Below are 27,250 nucleotides of genomic sequence, written 5' to 3'. Positions count from 1 at the left end.
ATTTTCCGCTTCATAAATGAAGTGTCAGGTTTTAATGTGTGTATATAAATACGTATACGTACACGTGCCACTCGAGACTCGCTGAGGCATCTAGAAAAAACATATACGTGGCCTTGTTTTACACGTGGCGCATGCGATAAGCGACCCCTACACACTCGGCCTCCCCGTATATAGGAAGACGTAGAAAGTCTGGGCTAAGTATTGGGGCTACCACCCTCGGGATCCTATACTCCTGGAGGGTTACCCCAGATGTGTGTAACCCACACCAACAACCCCTCTCTCTCTCTCTCTCTCTCTCTCTCTCTCTCTCTCTCTCTCTGCACCCTCGTGAAATATCCCCAGGTACGTCCTAGACGGTTGTAAAAACATTATGCCCCCCATTCATTGCCAATGCGAATTCTTATTTATCGTCTGAAATATATATATAGACTCATACCTTATCTCTTTATTATCCCCCTCCGAAAATAATTCACCTAAAGCAGAATAAACTGGAGCACAGCATTCTTTCCACTTTTACACTTTACATTGAATTCTCCTCTGGTCGATACGCGAAAGACGTCGAACGGAAAGATTTTCCAGTCAAGAATCCAGAAGAGTTTTGATTCATGGATATTTTACCAACTTTCCACTCTAATAACTTCGCGATACGCTCGCTGGATCGACGTTGCTCCGACGCCAACTCCGAAATATTCCAACTTTTGGGGAGAGGTTGGAATAACAAAATTAAATTTTTCTCCTATTTTTTACTTTTCTAATGTCGATGCATTACCACGAGACACGCTAAATCCATAATAGGACTAAAGAATCAACCGGTTTACTATTCGCGCTAATCTTATCAAAATTGCCAGAAATCCGTCAGGCAGACAATTATACGAGATCCGACGATGGATAAAACGTGATTATCTTCGATGAAAACCAGTGGATCCATTTAGTTTAAAAATATATTTTCATATTTACAAAATTTCAATGTGACGTACGAACAAGTTTATGCTGATTTTTTTAATGCTTTCCTCTCCCATAGACTTTAGTCATTTTCACGAAAACTTATTACTCGCGAGATGCACAATTTTCCCGTGGTACGTGAATATCGTATATTCGCGCGATATTTCTAGTCGCGCGATTTCATGAAGAGCAGAAGAGCGAAAAAAACATCCACGCATAGGGGGTGGTTTATAAAGGAACGTGCAATTTCGCAAGCTGATGGAATTATGTGCACGTTGAAATGCGATGTAGGGGTGGTTTAGGGGTTGAAGGGAATTTGGAGGGTTGGTTCTGGCGATTCAAGGGGTTGACGAGGGAGGGTGGGGGTGTTGAGGAAAGGCTCGTATATAGGAACAAAAGAGGACGATGAGAAACTCGATGGATGGCTAGGTGGGGGGTGCATGAGTCGAAAGAGGGGTGGGGGGTTGAAGAGTTTAATCGTAGGATGGGCTCCGCAGAGGGAATTGAGAAGGTTGTCTAAATGGGGTTTCAAGGGGGTTCGTTCCGAAGACTCGTCTATTTCGTGACTAAAGGGACTTTGTAAGTTGGCGTGCCGGACGTCGCGTCGTGCCGCTCGCTCTTCCACGAGACTGCGATGTCTGGCGCGACGTGGCTTATTATCATTTATAACGGAATCAGAAGGCTGGATAGTCACGCACCAAAGCCGAACTTCCGCGCGAGCTCTTATCAGAAGGCTCGAACAAAGAGAATATGGCATAAACCGAGTGCACTCTACGCGTCCAATGTACTCCAGCACGCCGCAACAAAGTTTTCTCATACAAATTTATCGAGCATTAATTATACCTCGCGACATCCATTTCTACCTACGTATCTCTCAGAGCTATAAAGTTCAAATTAACAACGATATCAAAGCTCCAAATTTTGGAGGGAAAATCTTGGGGAAAAATATATTTTAGGACTATTCCATGTTCTGAAAGAATGTCTAATTTCTTACCCTTTCTACTTAATTCAACGTCGTTTGGGATGAATATCCTACACAGTAGTGCAAGTCAATAATTTTTCAGACGGAAATCTAACTCCTTGCAATAATCGACGCAAAGTAGTGGAAACTTGAGTTTTTTAATCGAATTCTATATTTTGTTCGAGAAAACGTTGGGTTCGTCTGGTTTACGAATTTCTCGATAAATTACGTTCGGTAATTACGATCGGGAAAGACAGAGAGACAGAGAGAGAGAGAGAGAGAGAGAGATAGAGAAAACTTTTTATTGGTACAGTTCAGGATTGGGAGCCAATAAGGTATGAGAATTCGACGTGACATTTTGTCCAAATTGCTGGAGCAAAAGAGCGTATGTATCATACATGGACAGGATAGCACGATACGGCTATGATTCTGTAGTAATAGTCAGCCATTTATCAGACAAATGAAACTTTCCACGTAAAACACTCGCGAGTCTCCCTCTTACCTTTCAATACTGCAAGTATTACAAATTTACCAAGCAAGGAATTCCACGTGTTCATAATTCGCGAAGATTGTCAAAGAATTATCCATTATACAAAATTTCTTTACAAAATTTCCCAACACCTATCGCAACATATATACACCCACACACATATACCAAAGGTCAGGAATAAGAGGCTTCGGAAGAGCGTGCCAGTTTGTTGCTAGGAATATTGTTGTCCGATGAATTATTTACTCGCTCCACTAGCACGCCGTAAAAAAAAGTTTCTTCTCTCGCGGGCGCGCAGCTAAAAGGGTTCCGGGGTGCCATTTTTCGCGACGACGTGGCGTCAATTATTTATATATACCGACGCGAATGAGCTGCACGGAAACTCAATTTGCCCCGAAACGTGACTAAGGCTAAGAAAAACGATATTAAGTTGGCGCCTCTAGCGGCTTACCCAACGCCATTCCACGAGTTGCGCAAGAGTCTCTCACCGGCTTATCATCGCAGATTTACCTATACATATATACACGTTGCGCGAAAAGACGCAATAACGCGACGCAAGGTCCGTCAAAAGTTTCTTATTACTATTTTGATGGGGAAAAATGAACTGGTTGCAGGAATATTTATTTTCCCAGAATTCTGCAGGGTGGATTTTGGTAAGGTGGTTTAACGCAAGAACGGTCCACCGCTGCGTCTCGTTAGGTAGGGAAATTATCCGAATTTGCAAGTGCATGGAGACACGCGTAATCCCCACCGCAGCTGCGTGGTTCTGGCATGCAACTGCGGTGCATCCAACGGGCCAACCTAATCGATTGACTATCCGCTGTGACGCGGCAAATTGTGTTTGTGCGTCCCTCCCGCATTATATGCCACGCGCACAATGCTCCTCGGAATGGACCTCGCCGCCGCGTTACTATCTCGCGCGATCCATTTTTGATTCCATCGCATTACCCCTCTTGGCATTCACCGCGCGAATTCTGCATCGTCACGTACGTATCCGCGATACACTCCCACGCACGCGGAAACCAAGCAAATCTATACGAATACTGCGGCTATCCTGTGGTGGGAAAGGGAAATATTCTTATGACGTCTGGCAGGGACCGTATTTTTCTACTTAACAATACAAAATCTTGTTTTGGTTTCTTTTAGTATCGATAAGTCGATAATGATGATAAGCTGCTTTGGTGTGTACCGAACTAAATATCACATTCCAACTCGGTGTAGTTGTGTATGTACTCGTTATACGCTTTGCTTGCACAGAAATGTTTGGGGGGAATGTAACGAATCTACGGAACTATGTTTTTTTTTTCAGTAGAAAATGGATGAATTTCTGACGTCGGACCAGTGACTCTCTTTTTCTACTTAGCAGTAAAAGATTTCATATGTTTTGTTTCGGTAACAATATGTAAGAGTTAATAATGATGATACGCCATTTTGGTCTTCTGAACAAAATTTGTCATTCCAACCCGGTATAGTCGCACGTACGTACCCATGATACACAATTGAACGCACAACAAAATTTTATAATACGTAACGAATATAAGCACATATATTTTTTGCAGGAAAAAAGGGATCAATTCATGACGTCAGACGATGACTTTCTTTTTCCACTTAAAGGAAAAAAATCTTATATGTGTTGTTTTAATATATCAATAATAAGTCAATAATGACAACATACCACTTTAGGGTGTCCTAAACAAAGTTTACCATTCGAAACCGGTATCGTCACGTACGTATATACCCATGATCCATTTTTGCACGTACATAAATATTCGAGGAAATATAACGAATCTACGTCCCTGTGTTTCTATGGTAGAAAAAGGATCAATTCTGTGAGGTCAGACACTAAAATTCTTTTTCTACTCAACAAAATAAATCGCATATTTCTTACAACATCTCCAACTCAATAATAGGAATAGACCAATATGTGGTCCTACACAAAATTGAGACCCTTCTATACGTCATAAAAGAGCGGTTTGGTCATGACAAAAGTCTTTGCAGATTAGAACCTTTAATCCCTTTTTGATTTCATCGTATTACACCTCTTGGCATTCACCACGCGAACCCTACGGCGCGTCACGTACTTATCCATGATACACTCACACGTATGTAGAGAAACCTTTGCGGAAATCAAGCAAATCTACGCGTATCTACGTCTTCGATAATAGAAGAAAAAAACAATGCTCTGACGTCAGACACTTGCTTTATTTTTCTACTTAGCAGTAATAAATCTCGTACGTCCTTTTTAGTATCAATAAGTCAACAACGGCAATAGACCACTTTCGTGTCCTAAAAAATGTTGCGACGTTCTTATCATAAAAAAGTGGTTTAAGCGTGATAAAAGTCTTTATAGGTCGGAACCCTTGATCCCTTTTTGATTTCGTGCTATTACCTCTTTTGCCATTTGCCCCACTATAGGCTCCTGTTTCGTCACGTAGTGGCCAACCAAAATTGCCACGTACTCCCGATGACGTCGAGAAATCTTTAAGGTGGTGGACCCTACAGGACAGCTATCGCTATAGATTTCTTGTTTTATTACACGAGACCAAAATATAGCAAAAGCAATGCCTATATAGATAACACGACGATACTCGTAAACGAATCGACGCTCGTTTCAATAATATATCAACGGATTCAACCCCATTTACATCCATAATTGTCTCGACGACTCTCCCCTGGGAAATCTGGAAAAAAACATGAAACGAGGCGGAAGTAAGGTCGAAGGGTCGTAAATAATTTCGCTGGGAATTTTCGCGAATGCTGAAAGCAAACGTGATATCGCTGCAAAAAATTCCTTTCCATTTTTTACAACATGCAATCTTGCATGAAAATCGTCGACGTTTCGTAAAAGCTGTAGTTTCGCGTTGGTCTACTTTTTGAGCGGGCGAGATTAAAGATTGGATGCAGTTTTGCGAGCGCGAAATGTAGGTCCTATTTTTATTGCATTGTTTTATTGCTGCATCGCGCAATTTTTTACGGTGTAACGCGTATGTATACATAGAGTATACAGGGCGTTATACAATATTCGAAGTACGCAATAAAGGGTAAGTACCCCCGAGACTGCACCAATAGCAAAATCCCTTCGTCGGTACAATTTCGTTTCGAATCCCTTAATTTTTTCCTCGGTGCAATTAACTCATTGTCCCGTGGTTTGTATATTTAATTAATTAAGACCCTATTAATCACCTTCCACACACATTTCTACACCCAGGTAAAAATTCCTTTATTCGAGACAACACTCCATCTTGTCGCAACTGACCAAAGCTGCTCGTTGCTTGATTAAAAAAGAACCGATAAAAAAATAATTCAAAGAAGCTTATCACGCTAGAATAAAAGATAGGAGAGACGTTTGAGAGGAAACGTTCGCTAACATTTTATGCATTTAATCACGGTTTAGTAACGTCCGTCCATCCGCGCTACAAGCAGCTGTAACTTTTTACCAAGCAATAACCGTGTAGCCTCGGTCTCCCCTCTACTTTCGTCCTTCTCCCGACGTCCATGAGTGCGCGTAAAATTTAGGAAATAACGCAGAGCGCAGAATCCATGAGTAGTAAAACGTACAATGGGTCAGCCGTGCAGGAGTAGAAGTATGGGCGTCCAGCGTGCTCCGCCTTCGTTTCGCGAAAGCGAGTGTAAAAATCTATGCAGATGACTGTTTGTTCGTTTGAATTTTTCGGCCTACGTATGCTAGAAATGCCAGTCGAGCAAAGAGTGGCAATCTTCGCGGGGCTGTTACGACCGGCTACTCGGAGCTTTCCAACCCTCGTAAAGTCCTTATAACCTCTCTCGCGCACGCACACGCATACAAAAATAATTGCTTTGTCGATATCCCGCTTTCCCAGAATGCCCTGGCTTGTCACGCGACTTTCCCAAACTCGCCAACCAGAATTTACCTCGCTAGAGGGACGTTCAGTTTTTTTTCCATGGGTCATTGAAATCTTTTTGCAGGCTGACCTTTGTATACTTCTCTCTTTCTCACACACACATAATATCACAATCTCTCTCCAATCATGGAATACAATATAAAATTATGCTCCAGACAATATCTCCTTTGAAACGATAGCTTTATCGTCGAGTTATATATATAGAATTAAAAAGTACATAAAACTCTGTCACGTCCACTATACTTTATCATAGTACAACTGAAACTTGTGTGTGTGTGTGTGTGTGTGTGTGTGTGTTCAGCAAAGATTTTCGTTTATTTAGCTTTTCAATTTCGGTATTGAGTTTCAGCATCAACTTTTCTTTCTTATTTCAAGTTTTACGTATAAGGGCCATCAATAAACTGTCTTTATACGTGGATAACGGAAGAATCATAAGAGAAGTCTGGAAAGTATATGAGTGATGGTCTTATTCAATAGTAGAGTAACGTGAATTATTCATGCTGTTATTGTTCGTTATTGATTGAGTAAATTTCACGAATCATCATAGCGATCGTTTCTTCACTGACAAGAGAGATTGTTGGGCTGGGAGGTTTCAAGGTAAACATTTATCGGCTACTTCGTGTAAGAGCGAGGCCAATCGATGGCTAACAAATGATCTTGGGTTGAATCCACTTTCGTTTTATTATTGCATTACTCCCTTTCAAGATTGGGAGCTGTTCGTGTAAATGTGTAATGCACCAGCGTACAGTCCTATGCTACTATATATATATATATATATATAGAATTAAATAATAGCAGGAATCTTCCCCAATGATAATTTTCCCCGGAAAGTAGAGAGGGTGGGTGAAATTGGCAAAAAGAAAGTACGGAAATGGCGAAAGGCCAAAAAATTACTCGGCCGAGTTAATTCCGTCGCAGCAGCGCATCGTACGCATTCGAATTTGATATTAGGGTCATTTACTTTGTTGCACTCCCGCATCCTTGCCAAATACTTCGACCGGAAAGACCAGAAGCTCGTCCAAGTAATCCCAACAAATTTCCAAATGCGGGTCCACTCTATTATCGCGCAGCCAATCACCTTCAAATTTATCCCTTTAAAATATTTCATTCGGACGGACAATCAATTTTAATTTCGGAGCAGAGTTATCTCATAAAGGAAACCCTCTCTGTTCGGTTTAACGGTATACGATTGGGTTCAATATTTGTAGAAATGCGTCAAATAGGACAGTAAGTGGTTACAGTCAATGATTTCAGCAACGCTTCGCTTTATTATCGCATAGATAACCACTTAAAAGAAAGTTTCTTTAATATATTTAACTCATCCGAGCAAAACATATGTTGATTTAAAAGTATAATTATTTCGTAAAAGAAAAACTTTCATTTTTTTCTTACTAATATACGTTGGATTTAATATCAGTAGAAATACCAAATAGGATATTAAGTGGTTAGAGTCAATGACTTCAGCGACAGGAACCTTTTAGAAGAATTTATCGATTTCACAAAGCAGCTTTCATCGCGTTATAGAATATACTCTGTCGAGCTTCAAGGTCCCATATAATATCCCATTTCAACGCGAATGCCACTTTCTCGTAGCCAGAAGCTCTAACCGAGTCTGATGTGTGAAACACGGTACGTCCATTTATGCAAACTTCCGCTTCTGCACTACCCTGGCAAACATTCCTACGCTACGTTACATTTGCTCGCATCTCCATGATACTTTTCCATCTTATATCGTGCAAACGATTTTTCTTTCGCATCAGACATGGAACAATTAAACGTGTACAAACTTTAATGTTTATAGAATTTCTAACAATGAAAACCCAACGAGTTGTTTTATATTACACAAACCTTTGGTAAAAAATAAATTTAAAAAAAAATGAGCTTTCAATGCTAATTGATTGAAAGGGGAAATTGGCATGGCAGGATCTAAATTTGAAGCTTTCCTCTATTAGCTAGATTCGTCCCTAATAATTACCGGATTTGATGGAATCCATTTGTACAACGGACACGACCAATAAGCGCGGCCCGAATGAACGTGTCATCGAGAGCACGTGCACCCCCAAAGAGATATAATGGAACGGGCTGAAGGGGAAACGCCCGCGTGGCATAAGCCACCCAAAGTTGATTATCGAAAAATATACTGGTTAGCAAACATTCTCGGGACAAAATCATCGGTTGAGTTCTCGGTTAAACATGGGCGAATAATTCGAGCAGCTCTTTCGTATGCAGATTAAATGGCCGGTAACCAATTCTCGCGAGTATAATGGCACGTCAACCGAAACGAACATTCAATTAGCTGGAGCTCGTTGAAAAAAGCTCTGGGACTTGCCGAGCACACCATTCAAGCGCAATTAGTGGGAGAAAGTCATAAGTTACGACTGGGAAAGCGACGCTGTTCCTCGGTATACTATATATACATATATGTGTGTGTATATGTAACTCGACGACAACGAGCCACCACCGACTCGCGCCGAGCTTATTGATTTTATAATCAAGACCAAAACGCGAGCTTTACCCAGCAACCACCTGTCCACACCGAAATTTCCAAGTAATAACCGAACCACAAAAAGGTACGATTAAACTCTTGCTTTTCTACTTAAAATCTCCATTCTGTCTCTCTATACCCACAAAAATTATGACTCTCTCGTTTTCTCACCGAGTGAAATTCTTTATCCTCGAGTAAGGAGCCCAGGAGAGTTTCATTGCTGCAAACATAAATTTACCCCGAATCAATTCTCCATTATTATTTCCACCTTAATGCTTCGCACAGTGAGGCGAATTATTTTCATAATAATTTCGTGATTGATGTCGTTGTTGAATGTTCACGCGAATGAAGCAATATTGCTGCATAAATTATGCTCCTGGCAGCTTTTAATTATTACCGTTACACCAGGGGGTGTCGTAAAGGTTTCCTAAACTATGCTCGTGACCTTAATCGTGGATGTTGCATATGATTTATATAGAAATTTTTAATCCTTTGCCAAATGCTTCGAAATAATACCTTATTGTTCATTGTAGAATTATATTTAATAATAGATGCAGCAAAGTTTTGCACGAAAGTGAATTATTTTTTAACAAAAATGTAGCCCACGTTAGGTTTTCACTCGGATCGCGAGATTTTTCATCGATTACGCGAACCCATGGTCAAAGCAATCGATAGGGTGAGTGAAAATTACAGTAAAGTGCAAGAGAAGTGGGAAAGGAAGGGGGAGAGGAGAGGTGAAAAACATTATCCCTCGGGGACTAACGTGAGGGTGCCATTAATGGAGCAGAGGAGTTGCCTTGCCACTAAAAATATATCCTTGCCCTTTTCTCTCCCACACTGCATTTTTCATCACTTTCTAACGCGAACTAACACGTCCACTAGCTTCCCTCGACTTTTACATTCGCAACCTTTGCAAATCACAGCTTTAATAGCCATTATATCATCTGTACGTCAACTTTACGATTTAATTTAATATATCACTGAGATGAAACATTTTCACCAAAAACCTGTCGATTATTCGATTGTTCATTAATGCAAAAATGTGTAAAACGTTTAATTACTATCGAATATCATTGATATCGTTGGAGAACTTTTCTTTAAACATTAATTTTCTTGGAATATTTATTTCAAAAAAAAAGAATTAATTTATAATCAAAGAGGTTATCGAGTTTTGGAGCTTCTTGAGTCACACCGGGTGAAACGACGGGGCACTTCCGGTAAGTCCTGTAAATGATTTTATTGGGAAGCCCTGGGGACAGTGTGGGGGAGGGTGGGGAAAAAAGAAAGCGTATGGCGCATGCTCGACGTTGCAAACGCGGCCAAATTCGCCGTCGGGGAACGCCAGCACGGAGTTAGCCTCGAAATAATTTAACAGTCAAGAAAAAACGCCAGTTACCCGAGGAGAAAAACTCAGTGGAAAGTGTTGAGTAAGGAATAAAAAAAACCCTACAACTTCAGCTGGAAAGCTCAAAAGATTTTCGTCACAATTTTTATACCTCCCAACGACAGGGACCAACGAGGGGAAAAAAAGCATTCTTCTCTATGCTTTTTGCAAGCTTTCGCATTTTTCCGCTAAATTGGAAAAAGGAGGGAAAAGGGTTGAGCGAAAAACGAAGCTTTCGATGTTGGCCTTGCTAACATTTCATGGGACGAGGAGTCTCGTCACGAGATTCCTCCTGCTACTGAATAATTTACAGGGGCCATCATATTTTTTCCTCGACAATCGTCAATGTTTATTTAGCCACTTTGCGACTACGTGCAAATTGTAGGTGGACCTACGAAAGGTCCAACTTTCACTTTGGATTAATTCAACGTGCAGTCTTATGGCTCCTCCAGGATCGAATAAAATAATAATATGAAAATATTCCTCTGGCAGCACTCTTCCCTCGTATCACTATTTATACACCTATATATATATATATATAGTAGCATATGGCAGAAATTTCTCGCAATTAACGAGACTGTCGAATAAGAGAATTTATGGCTGACGTTAAATTGACTAAAAACAAAAGATAGCTTATTTACTTACTGGTTATATTAAATTCCACCGCATCTCTTCGTTCAACTTGTATTTTCCATTTATACCATATATATATATATATATATACATATTCGCCATTATGATTTATCGCTCCAAGCATCCAACATGTGCACTGAGTACAAATAAGCAATTTATTTACGAGAATCGCATCCCGCGAATTCAATGCTCGCTGTGAGAGAGTTTTGGGGGGTGGGGGTAAAAATAGTAAAATACGATACAGAACGAGCATCGGAGTTAATAAAAATATAAGTCATTATTCAAACAGGCAGACGGTTCGAAAACTCCTACGAAATATGGTAAATATCGGATGTACTTTCAACACGGTACACAAAATGGCAAGCGAAAAAATTACTATTGACTCGAAAAAAAAAGCAGGAAATAAAATATTTACATGCACTAAATAATTAAAAAAAATTGCATCAAAAGCCAGTGTTCCGGTTTCGAGCGACTCTTGATTATTCTACGCTGTACACTCGATGATAAAACGAGTTCGTGTTAAGCTGGTAAATCGATAAGATACAAAATATATATATAGTAAATAATTTTAAAAAAATTGCATAAAAAGCCAGTGTTTCAGTTTCGCGAGGATCTCTTGATTATTCCGCATTACAATCGAGGAGAGTAAAACGGAATGGAGTTAAACATGATCAATCGAGCTTTCTGATAGGAATGGAATAAAATTTGGTGTAACGGGACGATACCGAAGGAGATAAGTCGAGATAAATCAGGATAACTCGATCGTTGGATGAATTTGCATGATTCGGGGTGTCCTGGTGGTAATGGTGGGGCGGGGGGGGGGGGGGGGGGAGGTGATAAAGGGGGGTAAAAAGTAGCATTAGCATTCGAGCAGTGGTACAAGGTAGTTTAGGGGGCTCAGGTGAGGTCTGGTTCGACAGTTTTATCCACTTAATTTACATGGGGGGGACACGCCCGGCTCGTACAACGATCAATCAACTTGAGCGGGGGGGGGGGGGGGGGGGATTTCGCGCGAGTCTAGCATCGCGACGTAGTAACTGGACAAGGCTCGATCGACCGGCGAACAAAGTCCATTGACTCGCCTCGATAAATCCTTTATCGACTCTCAACCCCCGAGACCTCCTCTCGCTTTTCCTTGCTTTCTCCACTGCCATATCCCATAATTTTCCGACAAAAAACTCCAGCGTTTGACCCTCGTCGAATTTATCAATATATAGTCTCTCGTTAAAATTTAATCTAATAATTCTACTGATTTTTTCGAGTAATGCTAAAAAAACAGCTACGTGTTTACGTTCGTCGATTATATTCAATGCAAGACTATGCACAAATATTTATCGAGCATGGATTTGTGTTTTGGAGTACGAATGGTCGGTGAGAGAATTTTTTGTCGAATATCGGTTTAATTTTCTTGGGGGGGGGGGAGCTCATGAAACGTCAAATTTTGAGTATCCTGTGCATTTTGAGAAGCTCGCCATAGCTGCTCTTGCCAGGATTAAGGGATTCGGTTGTTTCGCGTCAGCTCAGAAAATGCCAGTATATACATATATATATATATATATATATATATAGACGAGTATTAATCAGAGCTGATCAAGAATTCTATCGTTTACAATGGTGTACCTTGATATAAACACGAGGTGGAAGAAACTGCATTTTCCTTGAGAATTTTATTATTTTTCATCCCTTTGGTCATCTGGAAAACTATACTGGCTCCACTCGGTTGGTGGATTTTTCCCTCGCAATTCTCATTTACCCTTTTCTTTCCTCTCCATACCATTTGGCCCTATGCCAAACTCGCCCTTTCCAAGCAAGTCCCTTTTTCGATTAAACGTTTCGCGCGTTACGCTTCTAGACTATATATATAAACAAGTGATTTTTTGGAAGTTTATTAGAAATTGAGAAATACCTTGGAAACCTTGCCTTTTATTTCGAATTTTTTACTACGAGATTTCCTTACAAGTATCGAAGAAACCGATCATTAACCTTTTTAAAGACGATAGGTACTCATATTTAAAGGAAAATCGCCGGAACTTTTTACTTGGTAGCTCCAGTTGAAACAGTCGTTAAACGTTATCGTTAATCCTGGACTTGGGGCAAATGGGCCAAAGTACTTTTTAGTCAAATCTGAAGCAGTGCTGGGCTTAAACTCTCGTAAATCCAGCTGAGTTTTTGAACTTGCAGCGTCATTTGTAGGGAATGTTGATGAAATTTGCAAATAACGCTACGTTTGGAGAGAAAAAGAGGGGGGGGGGGGGTGCGTTGGTGTGTACGTGTGTGTGAGAGAGAGAGAGAATGTGACATTCGGTGTAAAAGTGAAGTGCGTATGCAATGTTGACTCGTCCCTGATTCTTCTCTGGTTTACGTGGATGTAAATGAGAGCCGAGCATAAATATGACGGCAGGTTTGTGCTAGACATGTGCAGTTTGATATTTCTGGCGAGCGCCAAACAACAGTCGGATTAATATAGCGTATGCGTGCTGTTACGAACAGTTTTAATTACGACTTCAATGTTTAACCAACCATTCGAAATTGCAAGAAATCTCAACGGTTCGCGTTACGTACTATGATATTTTCTGTTCTTCCGGATTCCCTACTTTTTTTAATCAATCCCATTTTGTTTAATCCAATATTATCGATATATACGAACGATTAAATTGACGCTGGAGAATAATTTTTTCGTAATATAAACAGAATTTTTAAGCAGTTATTCGAAATTGCAAGAAATTTTAGTCATTTACGTTATATATATATATATCATATATTTTTCTAACTTTTTTTTATTTGATATATCTCGTAATGATTTATTTTAATCATTTTAATATCTGAACCACTAGATTAACTCTGAAAGATCATGTAATGTTCATGTAAAAGAAATTTTTAAACAACGATTTGAAATTGCAAGAAGTTTGAGTAATTTACGTTATATATTAATATTATATATTTTTTAAACTTTTTTTTTATTTGATATATCTCCTAATGAGAGATTTATTCTAATCATTTCGATATCTGAACGACTAGAATAACACTGAAAGATAATGTCATGTTGATATAAAAGAAATGTTTAAACAACAATTCGAAATTGAAAACAAAATCTTTTGTAGTTTACATTATATATCAATATTACCTATTCTCTCTTCCAGCTTTATTATTTCATTTGACATACCTCCTAATATTTTATTCCAATCATTTCGATATCTGAATGATTAGAATAACACTGCAGATTAATTTGATCGATAAAAACAGAACTTTTAAGCAACGATTCGAATTGGCAAGAAATGTTAGTAGTTCAGCTTATATATTAATATTATCTATTCTTCCAACTTTATTCTTTTATTCAACATATTTGCTAATGATTTATTCTAGTCGTCTCGATATTGGAACTAATAGAACGATTCTAGATAATAATTTCATCGATAACAAGAGAATATTTAACCAAAAATTTTTAATTGACAGAAATTTTAGCATTTCACTGATATATTATTATTATCTCTCCTTCCAGCTTAATTATTTTATTCAACATACCTCCTATAATAATTTATTCTAATAATTTCGATATCCGAACGATTAGAAAAACACCGAAGAATAATTTTATCAGTATCAGTATCTGTAAATACAAACTAATAATTGCATATCAAATATATTAAAATATCTGCCACAGATATGTAGCTGATACGTATAGCAACAAAGTTTGCGTATAAGTTACACACATGCATACATAGTGAACAATTTGATGAATTCGATACGTAGTTGTAATTTTGTGTTTACTGTAGGTATAAGGAATTTTATAGGGATGATTGCTTATGTGTTGGATACATCGTAATTGGATATCGGTTTCATTATTGGTGGCATCATTCGGGTGCTGAGGACATAAATCTGTGCCTGACGTTAGCTTTCCTACTGCACCAATTATTCAAACGTTAGCCTCGATAGCTCCGGGTCAGGCTTTATTAACAGATGAATCGGTCGTTAGGCGAAACAGCTAAGCCTCCCCATTTGACCCCCTCCCCCACTCACATTCTCTCCCCAAGCGTATGATTTTCATTCCAGTCAGCTAATCTAATTAATCAACGCAATTTTCACACTTTCCATCCAGTTAAATTTGCAAAATGTACTCCCAAAATCCCCAAAGATCGATTAGCTACATTCTTCTAACTATATGAAACATAAACTTCAATTTTTTCGTTAAACAACATTGTTCGATTTATTATTTATTCTTGGAATTAACTATATTTTTTAAATATCTAGGTTATTATGTGTTCTAGCAATTTGTTTTATATTCGAATATTTATTTATATATTGTAGGAATAGTTGTACTTATATTGCAATTATGTAGAAAATTGATAAAAGCAAGGATGATGACTCTAAAAGATGATCAGATTTTTTTTATTATTTTCACTAATTATTTTATTTAAATTTTTCTTTAACTCTTACTTTCATGAAGAATTTATAAATACTCTTTTCAGTACAATGGATCACTAATTAATGATTAATCAATTTTAATTTCTTCATTCTAAACATTCATCCATAATACTAAATTTAAACAAAAACTTAATATAACGTCTGTCATCAAATATCTCTGATGCAAACTTATCTATTTTAATCATCCACCATATTTAAGGTTTTTAATGTTGAAGGCTTGAAAAGTGAAGGAAATAGTGCAGGGGAGGGGGTTCTCGAAGGACAAGAGTAAGGTAATTACGCGAGGATGATTAATTTCCGGACTGTATATAACCACGATTAATACTGATGTTTTGCAAAATTGTGTCATCTAAACTAGCTAGATATCGGTAAATAGATATAGCTATTGCCAAACGTATCACGTTATTACACATTACACTGATTTATCCCTGTCAAACGACGCTTCCAGATTGATATCCACCCAAAAGCACCAATGATTCACCCTATTCATTCAAAAACTACAAAATTATCACAGAATACATTTTTTATAATTAATTTGAATTAACGTTTTTTTATATTTGAAGTTAAATTTTTAATTTTAATTCGAGTTAATAATATAAGGTATTATTTCCATAGTTATAGCTATACTACTGCCAAATATATCATGTTATTACGCATTACACTGATTCGTCCCTCTGAAGCAACACTCTTTCAGATCGATAACCACCCAAAGGCACCGAAATTCCATTCAATTTATTCAAAAACTACACGATTATCACAGAATAAAAATTTTTAATCTATTAGAATTAATGTTTTTTTTTAATTATTTACAATTATTGATTTTAAATTATTTTATATATATTTACATACACTTCCCATACAAACAATTGTTTTCTGTTTTTTGTGGAATTCAAATATATAACACAATTAGGAAAATGATTTCTGTACAAAATATAGACGCTTATGGATTTCGGTCAATTATCTTTGGCCAGTGTTTGTGGTCAACATTGTTCGTAATGATATTTAATGCAGGACTATATAATCACAGGACCACAATGTTCTATCAAACACACACACACACACACACACACATGCGCATATAGCTCTTAAAATTACTAATTTTAATGTGTATCAAATAAGACACTTCTCACATAAACAAAGCTACATCCTATTTTTTTACAAAATAAATCTAAGCTAAATAAGAGAAGAGTTTCTGCACCAAATAAACGCTTATCGATTTTTGATAAATTGTCACTGGTCAGTGTTTGCGGTCAATGTTGCTCGTAATGGTATAACGCAGGACTATAACCATAGGACCACAATATTCTCGGGACACATTAGGTGCAGAATCCCGTTTAACCGGTCAATGAACTTCTCGCATGATCCAAAATTAATGTCCACGAAACATCCATCACACATAACCTCATTGTAATGATAAACTACAATTAATCGCGTCGCTGTTTAGCACCGCTAATTTCGCGTCAAAAGTATCCAACCCACCATGTATTGCGGAGGGAAAGTTTTTACGATCCAATTTTCGTCGTAACTCGTAAAAGCTCTGAGGTTTCATAGATGTTCGTGCACTAATACCAACGCACTATTATACGTGCCAAGTGGGAGCACCTGATGCTTTATTGTCTGATTGGGACCAGAGCCTAAACCGATAATTCGCTCGTGTAATATACGAGAAAACATCAGGTTTCGTATATTGAGGGAAAAGCTACTAAGTGAGAAAAAAAAACAATTTTTTTAAGCTTAGGAACTAATACGAGGGAGAAATAGGGGTGAAATTTTTTTCTACTAGAAATAATGTTACAAAGAGAAGGTGGGACCTATTATCGATTATACTCCTGATTTTCTTCCAACTAAGAACGGTCGAAAATAGAAATTCTTAAAAATTATATCCAACTGTCGGTCGTAGGTAAGTTTCACGAACGAAGTAAAGTTAATTATTAATTAAAATAAAGTGGCCACTGGCGAAAATTGATCAAGTTAAATAAAGATTAAATCGAAGTAGAAAGTTTTTGTCGAGGTTGAACGAGGCCAAAGCAAGCTGAATTTGTTCAATAGTGGGCTCAAATTGGTACAAGGTTGTTTTCGAGTGCAACAAAATTAATTTAATTTTCAAAAATGCTAACAGCTGCTATTCAAAACTTATTCACTATTTTTCTTTTTTTTTTTACGAATGAAGCTAAAACAGATTGAGTTTGCCCAATAGAAGATTAATATTGCTACAAAGTAGCTATCAAGTGCAACGAAATAAATTTATTTTCAAAAATTTGAACAACCGTAGTTCAAAGTTTTCCCACGATATTTTTAAATAACTTAAACGAGACCAAAAACAAACTGAATTTATGTAATAGAAAGTATTTATTGGTGCAAGGTAGTTTTCAAGTGCAACAAACTGAATTTAATTCTCAAAAATGTTAACAACTGCGATCCGATTTATTTATATGATTTTTTTATTAAAAATAAACGAGGCTAAAACGAGTTGAATTTGCCCAATAGAAGGTTAATATTGCTGTTGCGTGATTTTTATGTGCAACAAAGTAAATTGATTTTCAGAAATTTCAACAATCGTGGACCAAGTAAGCTTTCCTACAATTTTGTTATTAAAAATGAATGAAGCTAAAAACAGCTTAATTTCTGCAATAGAAGATTTATATTGATGCAAGAGGTGGTTTTAAAGTGCAAAAAATGATTTAATGTTCAAAAACTAACAGCTGTGATCCGAAGCTTTTTCACGATTTTTTATTAAAAATGAACGAGGCTGAAAAAAGCTGAATTTGCCCAATAGAAAGTTAACATTGCTGCAGGGTAATTTTCAAGTGCAACAAAATAAATTGATTTTCAAACATTTCAACAACCGTGGTTCAACTAAGCTTTCCCATAATTTTTTTTTAAAGTTAAACGAGACCAAAAACGAGATGAATTTTTCCAGTAAAAAGTTCACATTGTTGCAAGGTAGTAGTTTTCACGAGTGCAACCAAATAAACTAATTTTCAAAAAACTTTAAAAATTATGGTCCAAAAATTTCCGACGATTTTGGCGAATATTTCGTAATTTTTTGGTCCCTGCTTTTTTTGCATTAAATTGCTGGTCGAGCTTCTAGAAAGCGCATGCACAAAGCGAGATTTAAGCCATTCGCGAGCGTGCAAAGTGCCCTTCGAAACACGTTTGACCAGCGAGTTTCGTCAGCTTTGTACCGACTGTTCGCCAAGAGTCACCGATTACATGCGAGATTAATTTGACAAGCCCCGGATTTTCCCTCTCGTTTTCCCTTTATTCAGCTGAATTTTATTGGACGACACTATTGGAAACTGACACTGGAAAATTGGCCCTAATTAGTTTGACCTATTCGTCAAAGTTGAATGGCGAATAATTTCAACAAATTTCCTCGTTATTCTTTAGCACGATGGTGATCTCGTTCTAAATAGAAAATTATTTTAATTTATAATATGAATGATTCTTACCTTCTATTTAAGGAGGGGGGGGGGGATTATTTATAAAATGATATTATTATGTTTTCGGTTGAAAGATTATGGAAAATTCTTGTTCAAAATAGAACATTATTTAAATATATAATACGAATGATTATTATTAATTATTTAAGGAGGGGAGGGGGAGATTTTTATAAAATGATATTATTAAGTTTTCAGTTGAAAGATTCAGAAACATGATAGTTTCAAAATAAAAGAAAGTGCTCTGACTTTCATCGATTCTGTCCTGGAAAAATTTAAGATCGTCGTATTTTAGTCAATAAAACATCATTCTCTTCCAAAATTTTTGAAAAAAGTCAAAATATATGAAAGTAAAAGCAGCTTTAAGATTTTTTACAGGGCTTTCTAAAAAATATTGATAGGAAAATATAAATATTTAAGAACCCTTGACCCACACACATGAGGCCTATAAGACTTCCTTGATCTTTGAAGTTTGTACGAATCATACAATTTTTTACTCGGAACAGAAAAAAAACTAGAATAACACATTTGAGTAAAATGAAGAAAAACGATAAATCAAGAAGCATCACAAAATTGGTACAATTTATATTCCTTTAAAAAATTTATATTCCGTATAATAGTGCGTAGAGATAACGTGAAAAATGAAACTTTCGTTGGGCGAAAAATAGTTAAAAACAGAACGTATGAGACGCGTAGACAATTTTTGTTCACTTATGGAAAAACCAAAATCGCTTTTAGCTCTTGTGGCCACATTTTCTACGCGTGAAAAAAATAACACTTTATTCACTAGCGTGTGCAAAATACACTAGTTACTCTCGTGACTATTCTCACAGAAGCTCTGTCGCTCGTATTGGGAAGATTTATTCACAAAAAAAATGCACGAAAGCTTTCGACGATTAAAGCTTAGCCAGCGAGTCATAAAACTCTGTCTTGCACAGTCGTGTATATACGGTTATGAAAAATTCATTGCTGATGTATTTCCGATTATACCCGTACTTGACCGAGCGTCCTGCCCACTGAAATTTATGACTCGAGTTGACCAAAACCTCGTACAGATGCTTCGATGTTATAAATTCAAATTTTATATATATATATATATATATATATATATAGATATAGATTTTATATATAACATAGTATGAACAGAAAAATTGTACAGTTTTCTTTTTTTACAGAATCTGAAGTGAGATCACCGAGATTCACAGGGTCGGGCTGGCTGGCTTTTCCTGCATTAAGGGCAGCTTACAAACACGTCCAATTAGAGCTGGAATTCAGACCGGAAGCTTGGGATGGCGTCCTGTTACTGGCTGGCGAACGGGACGACCTGCAGGGTGACTTTATGGCCCTCATTCTACATCACGGCTTCATCGAGTTCATGTAATTAAATCGATATTTATATCCTCACTTACAAAACCAGCAGCCTTTACCACCAAACCGTCGCACCATCAACCCCCAATAGCATTCGTAAATTTTCCCCATTTCTCCATTTATACTGCCCTATATAGCATACTACGATAATTTCTCTTCAATTTCATTGACCAAGCTTGGAAATTAGATTTTAATGAGATTCGAATGATTGCAAGTTTTTTAGTGCGATTGTATTGTTGATGGATGGTATTGCAGGATGGGGTATATGAAATTTAACGATATTTCCTGTGTATAGGAGTGGCTTAGGTGGCTAATTCGAATAGTGGTTACAACCAACGACGATTATGGAATAAATTTGTATGTGTGTGTGTGTGTGTATATTCCTCGTTTCGATAGAGCAATTAAGATTAACATTCGCAAATCTTCTCCATTTCTCCATTTGTATGCCATTCAATGTGCAGAACACCATAATTTCTCTTTAATTTCATTGACAGGTTGGGAATTGCAATTTAATGAGATTCGAATGATTGGAAGTTTTTGAATACGATTGTATTGTTAATGGATTGTATTGTACGGTGGGATGTATGAAATTTGACGATATTTCGAGGATAGGAGTAGCTTAGAAAGCTAATTCAAGTGGTGTTTCCAACCAACGATAATTATGCAGTAATAGGTCCTCGTCTGCATGGAGTAATTAAGATTAATATTGGCAAATTTTCTTCATTTATATTATCCTACATACGAAGCATGATAATTTTTGTTTTATTTCATTGATTCATGCTAGAAATGAAAAATTAATGAGACTCTAGTTATGAGATGTTTTTGAAACGATACTATATTTCGAGGATAGGGGAACTTAGCTAATTCAAGGGTTGTTTCGAACCAACGACAATTATGCAATAATAGATTCTCGTCTCCATGGAGCAATTAAAATTATATAACATTAGTAAATTTTCTCAATTTATACTATCCTACATACGAAGCACGATAATTTTTTGTTAATTTCATTGATCCAGGTTGGAAATTAGACATTAATGAGACACTAGGTAGCAGATGCTTTTGAAACGATTGGACAGATGTGATGAATGAATTTGACGGTATTTCGAGGATAGGGGTAGCTTATATGACTAATTCAAGCAGTGTTTCCAACCAATGAAAATTGTGCAATAATATAGGTGCTCGTCTTTCGATGAAGCAATGAGGATTGACATTAGTAAATTTTCTAATTTTATTCTATCCCACATACGAATCTTTTTTCTTTTTAATTTCATTCATCCAAGCTAGAAATTAAAAATTAATGAGACACTATAGATAGCACATGTTTTTGAAACGATACTATATTTCGTGGATAGGGGGACTTAGTTGGCTAATTCAGGTGGTGTTTCCAACCAACGACAATTGCGCAATAATATAGGTGCTCGTCTTTCGATGAAGCAATGAGGATTGACATTAGTAAATTTTCTAATTTTATACTATCCCACATACGAAGCACGATTTTTCTTAATTTCATTCATCCAAGCTGGAAATTAAAAATTAATCAGACTCGAGTGATTGAAGGTTCTTGAAAGAACTGGACAGAACCGATGAATGACACGATGAATGAAATTTGACGATATTTCGAGTCTATAAGAGAAGCTCGAATGGCTAATTCAAAGCTTGATTCCAGCAAACGACAATTATTTCATAATTGGTGCTCGCCTCGATAGAGCAATTAAGATTAATCGATCTGGCTGAGATGGAATGGAGAAGCAAGCAGGAAAGTTTCGGGCCGATTATCACCGATGTATCGCCGAATGATTTTGCATAACTTTGCATCACTTCCGGCTATAATCTAAGTTTCCTTAAACTCTAACGTTTCGATGTTGCTCCATGCAACGTCAAAGGATTTAGCCTGTCACGTAGTTTCGCTCTATTACCTGTGCAACATATGCACCTACGTTCAAAAGGTGTCCTGAATTAATTCCATCTCTTTAACTCGATTAAACATTTCATTCTCATTCCAATCCTGTTTTTACCCAACTTCACACTAATTCCCCTCACTTTGCAAAGAAACTCTATTAACGTCACTTTTATTTCTTCTAATTTTCTTGGGCAAATATTTAGCACTTATTTATAGAAAATGGTTGATTTTTGCACGACACACCTATATATATTATGCGAGAGTGCTCGAAAGAACTGGAATTCTTTAACGTCAGTTTCTTGAATAGGGAGAAGCGTACGTCAAATACCAATTACACTCGACGATCTAATCTCATTACTCCACGATCCTGAACGTACGATTAATAAAGGTGCATTAATGAGATTTAATTAGAAATCGGAAATATTGGACGAGGGATCGACTTTCATGAAAAGAGCTCGATAAGCTTGTGAAATTAGGAAATGTTTGTTGTTATAAGAGAAGAAATTATTTTATGGTGATTTTCGGTTTTGCCACTATTAATTTATGTCATGAAAATTTTTGTAAACTAAAAACGTTTTTGGATAATTACAATGTCAGTCATTATTGACTTTGCAATCCAAGTTTGTCGTTTAAAATTAACATGGTGCTGCGAAAGAAAAAATTGGTAATTTTTATTTCGTAATTTTGTCGTTAAATTATAACTGTAAATTTACAACGACAGGCGTGGATTTGCAAAGTTGATCACGACTATTGTTGTAATTTTGTAGCAAATTTTGAAAATGAAAGATTGAATTTTCGTTGGGATATCGAGGGATCGTTTTAAAATCGCTTGGAGCGAGTATAAGTGATATGAGTCGTTGCTGGGTCAGACAGGAGATTCGCCAAAGGCAGCGAATGAAGAAAACAAAATCTGCCAGCTAGGGATTTCCGGCTCATTCGATCCCAACGACTTTTTCACAAGCCAAACCCTTTCGCACACTATATAAACCATATCTGACTCGTCAAATGTTTAAGGGAAGCTCGGTAAAGCCGAAGGGACGCCGGAGCGTCTCCGCAAGCTCTCCTGGTAAGCTCGGAGCATCACTTTCACGTACACGGAAGTCCGCATTTACGGATACACGCACGCTCCACCGAGCACTAGCTACAACCGGAAGTAATATCCGCGAACGCTCTCAGAAGCAAAAATAAAATCGCCCTAGCTGGAAAACCGCCAGAATCGTCCGAAGTCGAACCGCGTCTGACCTTGCGATTGAGCAATTTCACTTTTACTCGAGATAAAATAGATATCCATTAAAGATATCTCGAGATTTCTCAATTTAAAGTATTTACTCTTTCGATATTGGAATTTTAGAGAGATGAAAGTTTGCAAAACTATTTGCTCAATTTTTGTCAATTAGGAATTTTAATATTGTATAGAAATAAAATATTATTAGTTTTTACTTTAGGGATATCGAATAGAGAGTTATATTAGAAGATTTTCTGACCTTATCAGCGTTATTTTAAACTTCGAAAATGGCCCTGGGTTTAAATTCCACTAGCTCGTTACGTCATTCTCGTTGATTTGTTAAGTCGAGAACTGCATGTGGATCTTGTGATCGAGCAATTTCACTTGTATTCATGATAAATCCGTTAAGGACAGTTCGAGATTTACTTACATAAAATATTTACTCTTTGGATAATGGAATATGCCTTAGAATAGAGTTTGCAAAACGATTAATTTTATTTTTTAATTTGGAATTTTAGTATTTTGAAAGAAAAATATTATTAATTTATAATTTAGGGATTTTTAATAGATTTTCATAAGAATATTTTCTTACCCTATCAACGTTACTCAAAGCTTCGAATGGACCTGACTTTAAATTCCATTAGCTCGTTACGCCATTCTCGTTGATTTGTTAAGTCGTGAATTGCGTGTGACCTTGTGATCGACCAATTTCACTTTTAATCATGATAAAATGATTATCCATTAAGGATAGTTCAAGATTTCTCTACGTATAGTATCTACTCTCTGGATAATGAAATATACCCAAGAAGAGGGTTCGCAAATTTTTTCAATTTGGAATTTCAGAAGACTCGGTAAAGCAATGTAAGAATAACACGATTAGTGTATACTTTGGTTATATCGAATGAAGTTCGATGAGAAAATTTTCCTCCCCTATCAGCGTTACTCGAAGCCCTCGAGTGGCCCCGAGCTTAAATTTTACTGACGCGTTACGTCATTCTCGTTGATTCGTTCGAGGAAAAATTGAAACGTTGCAAAGAACGACGTTCCATTTCGCGAAATGCACTCGAAGCCTCAACACGAGCCATAAGACTCGGCTCGAATATTTTCGTGGTAATCCAAATTGCTTCGCATGCCGAGAGCAGTTAAATCGGCTGCATAAAATATACAAGTGTCGGATAATAGCTGAATAGGAACGCGATAACATACCGGAAATCCGATGAAAGAACCGAGTAAATTTTTGATGCACGACTCGTCAGTTTAATGTCTTATGGGATTGTTGTACATTCCTAGCTTTGCACCCTCTTGCGTTAATCAAAAAATGTCAATTATACGCGTTATATTTGCTCAACGTTAAACTTGCCATTCAGGACTGAAAATTATATCAACATAAATCGATTTATCTATGAAAAATATTTTCGTCCTTTACGGTTCATCCAATTACCATAAAATCGATTTTGCAAGCTTCATGGCTCTTCTTTTGTAGCTGTGGGTATAATAATAGCACGGTTACATTAAAAGTTTTACACTTCCATTCGTAAAAAAAAAATTGCAATTTTATACGTTATATTTGCTTGTCATAGAAACTGTCATTCAGGATAGAAAATATATTAACGTAAATCAATATATAGTATCAAAAATATTTTCGTCGTTTCTAGTTCATCCAATTACGATGAAATCGATTTTGCAAGCTTTATGGGTCTTCTTTTGTAGTTGTCGGCATAATGATAGTGTACCATCACTGTTGCACTACTACCAACCCAGCAACCAAATCGTATGACAAAGAGGTACGCTTGTGAGACATCGTTATTATCTCCATATTACCTTGCGAACTTTACTGTAACCATCTTCACTGAGGCACGCCTCGGTGAACGACTACTATTGCTTGCTCTTTCCTTAATGAAAATGTTTATTGCAAGAAATTATTCGAAAATTGACAACAATAATTAACGTTTGCACTCATCATTGCATCCTTGTTTATTATTACTAACTCAACTTTAAAAATTTTGAACGTTAACATTGAACTTTAATCATACGTGGACTTATTAAATTCTCATTTAAAGATGGAATTAAAAAAATTATTTTTTTTTAAATTTACTCTTGTAGAATTATTTGCGTAGGTTTGAATACCCTCGAGCAGTATTCCAGAGTTATGCATGTTTAGCCATGGAACGGCTTCTCGACTAACGTATGAAATAATAAATCATTAATAAACTAGCACGCGCAGCCTTTACTAATCTGGAGTGAACTATGAAGGCACTAAACTTTAGCAAAAGCTGCACGTAAGCTTGGGGGAAACTGCAGTTTGCAGCATTTCGCCAGTCTACCGATTAAAATGCTCGCACAAAGATTTTAATTACTTTTTGGGTAACGCGATAATTCTACTACTGAAAATCACTTTGTTCCAGATAGCCCACTATTTGTTCAGTGAATATTATAAATTTGCTTGATTTCCTTGTAGTTGTCATGTCTTTCGCTCATTCGTTCGTTCCTTACGAAAAAATTTCATTCGTCTGACTAAGCAAAGTTATAACTACTTGCGCCAATTTTTCATTTATTTTTGCGTTTTATAACTAGCTGTGCGAATCTATCGCATTGCGATAGAGATAAATATTGAATATTGATATAAAAGTTGGTTCAGAGTCAACGTCATTTGAGTGGAATAAATATCGAGTGGTATACGTTTGTTCTTCAGACGAATTGCAAGCTTCGTTATTTGTCTAGTGAATATTATATAAATTTGTGTGATTCCATTTCATGCTATCGAGTCTCTCGCTAATATTCGTTCGTTTCTTACGAACAAATTTCGCTCGTCTGACTATACAACGTTTTAACTACTGTGAATTTTTTTTTTTTTTTTTGCGTTTCATAAATAACTATGCGAACGAATCTCTTGCTTCTGACAGAAACAAATGTGAAATATTGATGAAAATTGGTTCGAAACCACTGTCATTTGAGTGGAAATAAATATCTAGTAGAGACTGGAAAATTTTTTTACGCGTATTATTATTCGGGTGAAATCGCAAGCTTCCAGCTTAATCTTGGTAGGAAGCAAAAGACAGCGGTATAAGTTGCGGTATTTATCACCAACGAAGCTAAAAGGCTTGTTAATGAGAAAATTTAACGAGCTACAGTGCTTGTAGTGATTCAGCAGGACCGGAGCTCGTAATTAATCGCATAACTGTTTTAAGTCCCCTGACCAGGATCGAGTGGACTGAAACAGCTTCTTGGCTGAGACCACAGCATTTATAAAATTAAAAACCATGTTTAAGCCTCTAGTAATTTTTTTCCAGTGGTCTGGTCGAGTCTTTTTCCTGCTTAAATTTTCACAAATTGCAAGTTGATTTAAAATAAAATGATATACCAATATATCTTTGTAAATGACAAACAAAATATTAGCAACAAAATCACAATTGAAAGTCTTCCATTATAGAAATGACAAAACGAGATGAAAAAGCATATTTTAAAATATAGAACTTTGAGTGTATAAAATGACGCATTCCTGGCACAATATTTTTTCCAAAAGTCGTATATTTTTTGTAAGGTCACAGTTGGATGAAACGTTAAAGAAAAAACTTTGTTATTTAAAGAAAACAAAGTTTGACAAAGTGCCTAGCTTATCAAGTAGAAAAATTCATTTTGCCATTTATTCTTATCTGGCCTGACGTTTTTAAGAGGAGATATTTCTGGTTTGATACCGCAGTGCTGACACTAAAATGTTGTTTCTATTTTGCAGGTTCGACTGTGGTAGTGGAGTGGGAACCGTAAGGAGCACTGAAACCGTGAAGCTGAACGAGTGGAATACGCTGAGTGTCTACAGGCATCGATGGGATGCTTGGATTCAGCTGAACCAGGAAAAGCGAGTGCAGGGAAGATCGAAGGTAAGTTTATTTTCTCGTCTTATCATAATCACTGGCAGATTGAATAGACCATCCAACGATATCGCCCGTACCTTCCTTTGCCCTACGAGAAATCAAGACTGCCATAAAAAAAAACTATATTCACTCCGGAATCAGAAAATATCCGTGTTCACTCAACTTTTCGTTATCGTAATATCAAAGCTCTTCCGATACCTATATACCATTCAATTTTATTGTCTCATTCGCGTAAAAATATTGCCAGGTATTT

General features: G+C 36.9%; 1 protein-coding gene across 5 annotated transcripts in view; it reads left to right on the top strand.

The window, feature by feature from the left end:
- Positions 1-27,250, top strand: part of SP2353 (EGF like, fibronectin type III and laminin G domains protein pikachurin) — a 165,595-nt gene that overhangs the window by 103,230 nt on the left and 35,115 nt on the right. For all 5 annotated transcript variants that reach the window (XM_066743189.1, XM_066743196.1, XM_066743205.1 and 2 more), the window contains 2 exons: positions 19,808-20,009; positions 26,859-27,003. In XM_066743189.1, coding sequence (XP_066599286.1) covers positions 19,808-20,009; positions 26,859-27,003 — 347 coding nt within the window. The remainder of the gene's footprint in view (positions 1-19,807; positions 20,010-26,858; positions 27,004-27,250) is intronic.

The sequence above is a fragment of the Prorops nasuta genome, unplaced genomic scaffold (assembly GCF_024137725.1).
Source record: "Prorops nasuta isolate Cenicafe-Biocafe unplaced genomic scaffold, Cenicafe_Pnas_1.2 PNAS00002, whole genome shotgun sequence".
NCBI classification, from domain to species: domain Eukaryota; kingdom Metazoa; phylum Arthropoda; class Insecta; order Hymenoptera; family Bethylidae; genus Prorops; species Prorops nasuta.
Note: the sequence above shows the minus strand (reverse complement) of the source record. Positions and strands in the feature narration are given on the sequence as shown.